Source organism: Cynoglossus semilaevis, chromosome 7 (assembly GCF_000523025.1).
Source record: "Cynoglossus semilaevis isolate Cse_v1.0 chromosome 7, Cse_v1.0, whole genome shotgun sequence".
NCBI classification, from domain to species: domain Eukaryota; kingdom Metazoa; phylum Chordata; class Actinopteri; order Pleuronectiformes; family Cynoglossidae; genus Cynoglossus; species Cynoglossus semilaevis.
Genome location: NC_024313.1, coordinates 8,005,389 through 8,016,248, shown reverse-complemented (window position 1 = coordinate 8,016,248; position 10,860 = coordinate 8,005,389). Strand labels below are relative to the sequence as shown.

At 40.9% G+C, this 10,860-nt stretch overlaps 1 protein-coding gene across 1 annotated transcript in view; it reads left to right on the top strand.

Moving 5' to 3' along the window:
- LOC103381058 (1-phosphatidylinositol 4,5-bisphosphate phosphodiesterase beta-1) overlaps positions 1–10,860 on the top strand; it is a 79,265-nt gene that overhangs the window by 3,586 nt on the left and 64,819 nt on the right. Inside the window, exon 2 of the mRNA XM_008313236.3 lies at positions 2,360–2,437. Coding sequence (XP_008311458.1) covers positions 2,360–2,437 — 78 coding nt within the window. The remainder of the gene's footprint in view (positions 1–2,359; positions 2,438–10,860) is intronic.

Here is a 10,860-nt window from a genome sequence, read left to right as displayed (position 1 = left end):
GGATGACAGACAGACTGGGAAAAGAAGAGAATAAAAAAACAACAACTAATGGTTTTCAGTGTTTTTAGCATGAATTGAAATTTGTAAATAAAAATTCTTCCAAAAATCTGCATTTAACAACCAATCAGATTCACACCAAATCCCCGCAGTTTAACCTTTGTCAGTGTTTCCAGTGCCAACACTGTACTGCTATTCTGGCACAGCACTCAACCCTGAGACCCTGCAGTAAAATCTACAGATTTATGACACTGCAGACAATTCACCAGAGACAAAAACCTGTAATATTTTGCTCACAGTTAAAAGATGACACACTTACTGTACTGCATGAATAACAACCATGACGTTTGAAATGGGAAAAAGAAGCGCTGCAGACGTCAGCATTTCATGGCCGACTGAAAAAAACTAAAGTCCTCCTAAAATTGATTTTAAAGTTTCAGACTCGGCCATCCCAAATACACTTTTTATTTCTCAAATGCCTCACACATGCACCTTTTTTTACAGTTATGTTTTTTGTTGTTGTTTAAAGACGCAGTTTCAAATATTTACACCTCTTATACCAGAGATGTTGCTGGGTCCACTTCAAGAGTGTTCGTATTCCTACTAAACCTCATTGCTTTGATGCGTGTTGTTGAATAACATTATCAGACGCCACAGGGGAGCTTTAAATCTCTTAAAAGTTTTAGGATGTGTCATTAGCATACAGAAAAAAATGCGCCGAGTTCTCATGTGTTCCCCCAGGCGACGGCTAATGGTTCAGGCAATTGACTGAAAACGGCAGCATCTTCTCCCTCTGACTGGTTTCCCTCGGGGGTGTGCACATTCACACTTTCACTAGTCAATCTCTAATTTAATCTTAATGTAGCAGAGCAGGCCTTTACCGCCTACATCTAATGTCTTCATATTAGGGAAAAACCTTGAAAGTGGTGGAACCACTACAAAAAGCTTCTGCATGGTCACTGCAGAGGGAAGTGTAGTCCAAAGAAAAGAACAATGGAACCACATGAAGAGCTCTTTGGCGTCATCGTGATCTAATGGGTCTGTGATTCGGCCCATGGATGAAGATTTAAGTTCATGAGGAAAAGACCGAAAGTGAAAGTAAAGGCTTTTAGCTCCATCGATGCATTTCCCCTTGTATTCATGCTGGTTTTCTGATGTCAGTGCAGTAAATGAAAAAAATAAACAAATAATAAAATAAAAATAAAAAATGAGCTGGCACATCCTGATCGACAACTGCACAAGTTGTCTCTGGGGACGCAAAAAATTTTAACCGCTGGTTAAGACATTAAAATTAGGGAAATGTGATGCTGACAAAAAGGCAAATTGCCCTGTGCTTTATAGTTTGATGATAATGTGCTCTATTGCTTTGAGGTGTTGTGTTGTACATGTAAAAACAGTGATCATGAGCCGTTTTCCTGGGCTGTAAGAACAGCGTTTGATTGCTGCGCGCCTTCTCCGCCTTGAGCCGCGTCTTTTGTCATTCAAGCGAGTCTGCAAAGATTGTGCAGTCATGTGAACACAGCCGAGGTGATTGTTCTGGAGTCGCTTAATAGATATCATGGGAATGGTGTGTTGTCATAGCGAGCATCGCTATAGCGAATGCCCATGATGCAACAGCTTGGCATTTACAGCAGCGAATGAGTCATTTTATTTACTTTACGCTCACTTCTCCTGTCTTTCTTGTCCTTTATGTCTGTCCTTCAAATCATACTCTGGTACAATAAGGGAGTGCAATTGAATATTGATTCTTTTTTTTCTTCATGGAGCAGCTGTGCATTAAAAATGTGGCTTTGTTTTTAAGGCAGTGAGATATAATGTTATTGCAACAAAAAGGTAAGCTATTAGCCCTTTAAAAAAAAATGACAAGCATATGCAGACCATTAGTACTTGGTCTCAGTGCTGTGATGAGGACGTCATTGGTTAACTTTGTAAAGACAGCCTTCAAACGATGGAGGAGGAAAATACACGAGTGTTTGGCTGAACTACCTCTGTGGTACAGAGTGGAAAAATGCAGAAGGACGTTTTCTTTCTGAACAGAAACATCTAATGAAGTCTGGCCTGGCCATGCATGACTCAGGGACTTGCTGTGTGTATCAACTTTCATGTATGTGGCTTGGCTTGTCTGTCAGTAGGAACAGGGTAGGGGAAAAAACATCTACCAAAAAAAAAAAACTGTTTAATCAAGGCGGTAGATTCCGACACAGTTATTTGTATTGAATTATTTCTATTGAATTTACCCAGGAGATTTTCTGCCATACAGACCTGGTAATGGAGTCGTGAAAATGCATTGATTGATAAGTATCAGCAAAAACACGTCGATTGATTGACACATTGACTAAATGTCTTTTTCATCTTCTACTAGGATTCTACCACAGTGACACCGGTGACGCTAACAGTTGATCCCAAGGGTTATTTCCTGTATTGGACTGACCAGAACAAGGTGAGGAATCAAATATTCAATTAGTTTGAATGTTTTATCCTGTCAAACAGCTTATAATACAGGTTTGTATGGCTACAGTCCTGAGCTCTAATGTGAATGTTTGTTTGATTCTATATGTGGCTCGACAATAGACTGATGAAGTGATCCAGAATGTACAGCATGTAGATGCTGTGATTGGTGTCACAAATCAAAACGACACCCAGTTTTATTGTCAATGCTTTCTTTCTTTCTATTCCACCAGAACGATGATACTGTTTAAACAAAATGTCAGGACTGCTCTTTTGTCGTCCTTTTTACAGATTTACCTGTGATCCCTCGTGGCCTGCAGCCACTGATCCACTCACAGTAGTCTTAGTGAGGAAGTCTGAAGTCTCCCTCTGTGGATTTGTTAGACCCAATGCATTTGGTGTTGAGTGAAGTGTTGAGGAATACATTTAAGGCCGTGCTTTTCTTATAGCTGACTTGTTAACTCTGCTATGAGTAAGAAGATAACACTGTTAAAAAACAAACAAAACATTTTCTTTGGTTATCTATTTGGTTAATATTACTTTTATTTTTGTAAACATACACCTTAGAAATGCTGGGGGGGAAAAAACAATGTAATTTGATCCACGGATAACTGCCATGGCAACACCTGCAGAATTCTATTCTGGCCATCTGAGATGTCAGGTTGAAATAATAGCTGTAGGATTGTTACAGCGACAACACACAGTTTAATCCACATTAGAGTAATTGCAGGCTAATCCATAATGAACCTTTGTCTTTGAGTTGCTGTTTCCCTTTGGATGGCAGGTTTAAAGTTGCACTGTTTTATGAACTGCCCATTTCATGTTTAGGCATCAGAATGTCGAGCCATCTTTCCTTCAAAATATCAGTAGCACACCAGGAAGTGAGAATCTCATCGCCCAGGATTAGTCGACAGAAAGAGCAGCGCTGAAAACAGACAGAAATCTGAACTGCTGCACCTGCAGTGCTGAACGTGACACCTGTGAGAATACTCCGTAGTGCATTGTTTATTGTCTTTGCTGTACTTATGTACCCTCATAATAACCAGACCTTAGAGGGCAGAGCCTCGTTTTAAGGTTGAGCGAGAACTCCGAAATGGTTTCAGTTCAGTCGCGCTGCTATGGACTCTGGTCCATAAAATAAATACATATTTGCCGCTTTAGTACCTGTACCAGTTCCACTATATCCAACTCTGAAGAGCCTGACTGTTGTGGTGTCCTTGTGTGCTTTTTGTGTGTATAACTGTATCAGCACCGGCAGTCAGAGGTAGACTAATTAATAGCCATCATTGATTTTATGTTTGCCCAGATGAGGGTATTTCACTGGAGCCATGCAAGAGCGTAGACAGGAGTGCTGACCGAGACTTTACCCCTGCACACACACACAGACACACACACACGGCCACATGCACGCACATCGTAATGAGTGTTCTACTCTCACTGTTTGATAAGAGACGGGAGCTTTTATGTTTGCAGTCTCGTATAAATGAATGCATAATATATGGATAAAGAGGGGCTGCCTGCAGACTTTGCGTGTGCGTTTACGGTATTGTGATCAATCGATGAGGCGAGGTTTGGGAAGATGCACAGAGTGTGTGTTTGACCATGGACAACAAGCACCTAGAGTGTGTAAATACCCACCAGGAGAATAGATGGAGAAGCTTCAGCATCTCATTCCTCATTATTTCTACATTGGAGGTCACAGAGGTTGAGTTCTGAATGTGGCAGCTTTGAAAGTTTGCATTTCAGCATCTGTTCAGAGAGCGATCTCTCTGCACACGATTCAGATCAACTCTAAATACAGACGGACAAAACTCTATAAGAGAGTAGAGGTTATTTATCAGAAAAACGAAATATTTTGTGATTGTTTATAGAGATGTCCCTTGTCTTATTCATGAGGTCGCTGCACATCTGTTCAACAGACCAATATAAACAAGCGAAGATGCTGTGAGCAGTTGTTATGGGTTCGTTAGAGACCCAGTCTGATGGCCTGCAGAGGAAAAGCATTCTTGAGATTCTTTGGACGCACGGCAGATCAGTGGAGTCAGTGTACCTACTGTGCTCATTTTCTGACACACACGGTGTCAGTGATGGACGCCGCTTCACTCTAAGACTGCAGGACTCTCTAATAGACTTTTTTATACTTCAATTTCACAAAGATGATTTTCTCATTTTTGTGACTAGATTTGAATCAAATTTATTCAAATGTGAGTTTTAAATACCATGTCATTGGAACACTGGTTAAATATTAGGACTTCTGCCCTGAATGTTCAACTCAAAATGTCAGAAATCATATTGAAAGAAGCCAAAGATAAATGTAGCTCAATTAATGGTTTGCATCAACAGACCTGATTCCAGCAGGAACTCGTTAATTGTATAAAATCAATGCACAAGGTTACATTTCACATACACATTTCTTTTCAAATCAATAAACGACTGACAAGTAAACATTACGGTTGGTGTGGCAGTAGATCGGATGTGTTTTCACTAAACATTTAAATCCTGTTGTGAAAAGATGCTGGGGAACTAGAGACCTGAGGTCGGAGATTGTCATGCTTGTATTTGTGCTTTGAAAACAGGTGCAAACTTTGTGGAATTCCAGAGTGTGTGCACACTATCGCTGGCATCACCTCAGCCTATTTGTATGATTCCACTGGGCTGTTTGTGATATCTGTTTGTGCTTAAAAAACACACGACACACGAACAGCAGCAAAATGTGAAAAAAAAGAAAATGAAAAGGTTTTCCAGGTCAAATCAAAGAAAGTTTTTTTTATCATTGGTCGTTTTCTTACACTCACACTTTCCTTTCAAATGTGATGACTCCTTTAACTTAAGTTACAGAAACACACATGAAATATTGGTGATTTTTTCTGAGCTGGTTTATAAATAGATATCTATATCTACAAAGCCTTTATTGAAGAAGAAAATGCAGAATAAGAATCAAGGGAATTAGTGTTTGCTCGAGTTTTTCACCCGGGTCTGACTGCTGACGCCGAGGGAGGACATGGGAGAGGAACTTCCCAACAGTTCCTCTCCCCTGAGGCCGTGGGCTGCCCCAGTGGTAGAATGTAATAGAAAAAAGAAGTCGTCAGGTGAAGTCACTGAGTCACTATTTACACCCTCCACCATCCTTCATTACTTGACATTTATCCCATAATAAATGATTTCACAGAGAGTAACCCGAGGCCTGACCCAGCTCAGGGAAACATTTGCATACATGTGTAGTATTTAATCTTCAATAACACACTCACATACATTACTGTTGTTACAGTAGCACACACACACACACACACACTCGTACACACTCTCCATATAAAGTCAAACCAGGAGCAGGTGCTTCATTAGTGGGTTCAGAATCATTTCCTCCCACTGTTGGCTGATGCTGCTGTCAGTGGGCGGAGCCATGTGACACTAAGGGGTGAACTGACTCACTCCTAATTAAGAGCCTATTGGGTTAATCGTTGTGGTTGCCGTGGTTACGGCACACACCTTTAATATGTTATAATTGTTCTTGTTTATATAATGGTAATTATTGGTAGTTTCTCCCAAAATAGGTTTTTTCCTCCTTTGTGAGCGTGTGCTACAGCAAAAGGTTAAACGCATTCCCACGGGATCATTGTGGAAACAGAGTGGACAACTGGACTGATGTTCAGAGGTGAAAGACATTTCACCCCAGGCCAGACCAGGTCACATTTTGTAGCGCTGTGTGCGTGTGATATTTATGAGTGATTGCACATTAACCTAATCAAGAGCCGCTCTGACTCAAACTATTTGTGTAAATGTTAAACTCCGTACACCTTCTGTACACATAAACAAACACGCACCTCCCCATCTCTGCACCGTCATCTTGGATTTCACACGTCTGCTTTTCCCTACGCAGCGATTTTCTGTGATTACTGGCTCCTGCTCCGGCGTCTCCGTCAGCACTTCTATCAGAGTGAAAGACAAAGCATAAATCCGCAGCCAATCTACTCAAAGTGAATCACAGAGTCAACCTCTGCCACCGTGTAGCTCAGTGTGAAGTGGCCCTGTTCAGTCTGTGCATGCGGCGAGATGAAAAGATGAAGGGCAACACGCAGGTAAACAACGGAGCAAACAAGACAAATATAATGACAAGGATGAGGGGAGAGGATAAGTCACCGACGTGCTCCTTTATTAGAGGCGCTAGTCACTTTGTGATGACAGTATTTAAAGAAGAATTACGGCACACGACTCTGAGGATATGTGAGCTCTGAGCGGTTATGTGAGCTAATATTAAAAAGGCCAATTAAATCTTCCCTTGTTTGCAAGTGAAGCACAGCCTCTGTAACGTTAACCTGCAGGTTCAGATCTCGGTATCTCCTTGCATGCTCAAAATATCGTTGCAGTAACGTAGTACTGCGTTATGAGTATTCTGTTATACTGTGTACTGTGTACAGTATAACAGAGCTCCTGAATTCTGTTTCTCTCCTGATTGTTGAGCACAGTCTCATCACCGGGTGTTAAATTGCTCAGAAAAGCCGTCCAGACAGCATTGTCACCTGCAGTAGATGTCAGCCGCCCAGATAAGAGTCAGAGCCCAAGAGTTAACGTTCACCACAAAAGGTCAGGGCAGGTTTATTGATATCAGCCTCAGGTTTTCTCCGTGCTGACACTTTATAGCCGTTATTTATTGGTTTTCAGGAAGGCTGGGGAGAAAACTGTTGCCAAACTTGTCATTCAAGTATTCAAATATTATGACATTTGAGCCGGGAGCTCTATACAACACTGTTGTTTACTGTAGAAACACTGTGCAGTTTCTATTGGCTGGCATGTACAACAGCTGGGCTCACAGTATACAGTAATTCTACAGCAAGACAACGTAAACTGTCTGCTTTAGCCGGCGACCTAAAGACAAAAAAAGTCTTACACTGTGTACATTTGAGGATGATGAATAATTCTTTCTCAGAGACAGAAGTCTAAGTCTGAGAGCAGCAAGGTATTAAAGAATAAAAGGATTGCTGAGCTTCTTTGTATTAGGCTTTTCCTTAACGTAAGGTTTTGGTTTTTTTTTTAATTTACTCGTTCTCTGTTCTTTGAATTCTGGTTAGAACTGCTCTCCCTCTGAACTGTGTGAACACAAACACGCCTTTTCACCTTCAAGTAGACACACACGCGCACGCCTCAGCCCTGAAGGAGGTGCAGGTCTGAGGAGTTCTGTTTATTTTCTCAACAACTAAAGCCCGTTTGCAAACCTCTAAGCTGGCACTCTGGAAAGAGGGCTTTTCTTTTTTTGTCCTTCCAGATCCTTCTGGCTGCTGAGCGGCACTGCCGTTGCCAACTCTGGTCAATATAAGTCTTGGCACTTTGGCTAAGTCAGTTAAGGTAATGGATGCAATTTTAGAGGATAGCAACAGTTGTGACTGGGCCTCAGAAGTGGAGAATCACAGGATCTACTTAAACACTTTTGTGACTTGTAAATGATATTGATGTGCAGCAATAATTAGAATATGTTTTCCCTCTGAGAGTCTTGTGCTGAAATAATTTGAATTTTTTTTTTCATTTGCTGAGCACATTTGTCTGCAATTACAGCCTTGAGCGTGATGAGTGTGATGCAACAACCAGCTCATAGACACATTTCCAAACTGTCTGTTTCTGCCTTTCTGCTCAGCATCTTTTCTGTCTCTTTTTCAGAGACAGATAACTATTGGTTGATGGCAATAGTCAAGTCTCATTTCATCCAGGCTCTGCTTGGTGCTCTGGTTGGGCCACTTAAGGACATCCATTGTCTCTGAGTGACTGTGATGTCTTGGCAGTTTGTTACAGTAGGAGACATTGCCCTGTTGGAAACAGTCAAGTGCGAGGTCCATTTTTCTGTGAGGATGTTTACTGTTTGTACACTGATCCAATGTCTCTATCCTCTACTCTGTGAAACGTCTGCGTCCTCTCCTCTGGTTCTCTGCAGCCTTGTTTAACTAATGGGATTTCTGAGCAGCTTGATTGTCTCTGAATGTGGTGCATACAGTAATGTTGTGGCGTGCATTAAGTTTTATTGCTTTGTTTCATTAGGGACAGAAAATGTTGTTTCTTACATGTGAGAGAAACTTTCTCCTTCTTCTCCCGTCGCTCTGCTACAAACCTCAAATCGATGGAATGCCGCAGTGCTGTGGCTCTTGAGCTCAGTCAGACGTAGCGTCATATACCAGAGCCCTCTTTGTCTGATTGTTCACTATCATTGGGGTTACGGTTCACTGAATGAGGACAGAAAAGATAAAATAGAGCTTGAGTGATGTGAGCAGAGGCAGCATCAATGTTAAACAGGTCTCTATCCACCGTCACCTACTGAATGCACTGGACTGTTAATTTACTAAAGTAAAAAAAAAAAGTGAATGACACAACTTTAACCATGTGCTGTTCACCCATATTGGTGTTCCCTTACTATTTTCTAGTTGTACACATTTGTTACATAGTTTTTATTTGCATCAAACCTAAATACTACTTAACAGGAAATCAGATAAGTAAGAGTGGAAGAAGAAGAGTGTTCTCTTTTGATGAGCCTGACTTGCGTCTTCCATTAGTGCTCTTCTCCGGACATTGTCAAAACACCCTCTTGTTGCTTGCATGAAACATTTAAGAATGATGAAATTTTGATGTGAAGACCGGAGATCCAGCAGCGTTGACAGCAGATGGACTTTATCTCTTCCCCACAGACTATCACCAGTCTGCTTCATTCTCACTCTCTTTGTTTGATTCAATCCTCCCTCTGTCACGGTCTGTCATTACAGTCTCGGGACATGTTGATTACCTCTTATTCACTACCTGTCTGTCTGTGCGCAGCTATTGGTTTTCCTGCGGCGATGACATGCTGTGTTCTCAGCTTTGCTTTTCAAGTGTCACACCGGTAATTACTTTTTCTTCATGAAAACACAGTTGCTGAACATGAGAGTTTTCAAAGCTGATAAACGGCTCATTTCAGTCATCAACCTCCAGATTGTTCTCCTGATACGTAGTGGAATACAGTTGTTATATTTTACAAGTTTGAACCTTTGCTGTGAGACTATGATTGTACAACACAGGCAGCAGGCAGCAGTTGCTGTGATTTGACTAGATGTAAATGAACAACATAATGCAGTCTGCTTTTGTAACTGTCAGGTATTTGCAAGATCAAAATAGAATTGCTGAGGAAGTTTCACAGCACATTTGAATTGTTGATGCTACAGTTCTATTACAAGAGTAGGGTTGTGGGTTAGCTTCCTGATTGGCTAGTCTCCTGTACATGACAGCCATGCTGTGAGTAGGCATGGAGCAAAACCTGGAAGTGCTCCAGACAAGTTACGATTTACCTTAATAAAAAAAGTTGAATTCCTGGAGTAAATTCCATATTCCATATCAACAGTATTGGTTGTATGTTAGTGTTTATTTATGTAATCTATTCACAGTATCTATTGTTGTTCTAAGTTTTGCATGTCTTCCTGTCAGTCTCCCTGCACACAGTAAAACTTTTCAGACATTTTTTTTTTTTTTTAGTTCCTGCTGTCGATCCAAAACAGTTTTTTTAAACACAATTCAGGTTTTGGGTTGATACTGCAAATGCAAAATAAAAATATTTGGGTTGATACTGCAAATGCAAAATAAGTTTGTCATAGATTTATATTAGGATGGGGGTGAAATTAAAACCTTCAACCAACTCTAATGTTATGTCTTTTTGTGTTAAAATTAGAAGCTTTAAAAAGTAAGGCTAAAACAAAATTACAGTGGACTTTGGTTTTGTAAAGTAACATCTATTTTTTGTTTTTTACTGCTCACTCAGGCATTTCTTAATTAAATGTTGCTGGTGTATTGATTGCTATTGTCATCAATCAATATGTCAGCATGTAGATCAGCTCAGTCACAGCACAGATAACATTTGTTTTAAATGGGGAAGTGTCATGACCAGGGTCCAGAGGGGGTGAGGTTGGGGGTTCAAATCTCACACTCACAGATCCAAGCAGACTTTTCTTTTTGGGAGACATTTCGTCAGTCCCCATGTACGATGAGAAAAATAGTCTACAGTGTCTCTTCTTTCATTTCATTTCATTTTCTCTGCTTCAAACCTAACCCAGCCCGGTTGCCATGACAATCCAATCCATGCAGCTTGTTTTTTTGATGCAGAAAAAGTACCCCAAACCCTTCTGCCACTGTGACTTGACTGCCGTCACTGTACCGAGCCAGGTGGCAGCTATCCTCATGGAGCTCTTTCAAAAAAAGGGCATTCAGCCAAGAGTCTTTGAAGTCTCACTGCATAAAAAAAGACCAAAAGAAAAAAGCTTCCTTCCGTGTACGTTTGGGGCCTTAGCTGCAGCGCCATCGGTTGGTTGCAGTTTTAGGGAGATGCTGAAAAACAGATTTTTGTAGCGACACACTCACAATTTGAATTTGAATAGCATTTATGGGAACTGAATTTAAAGGAATGTTGATCTT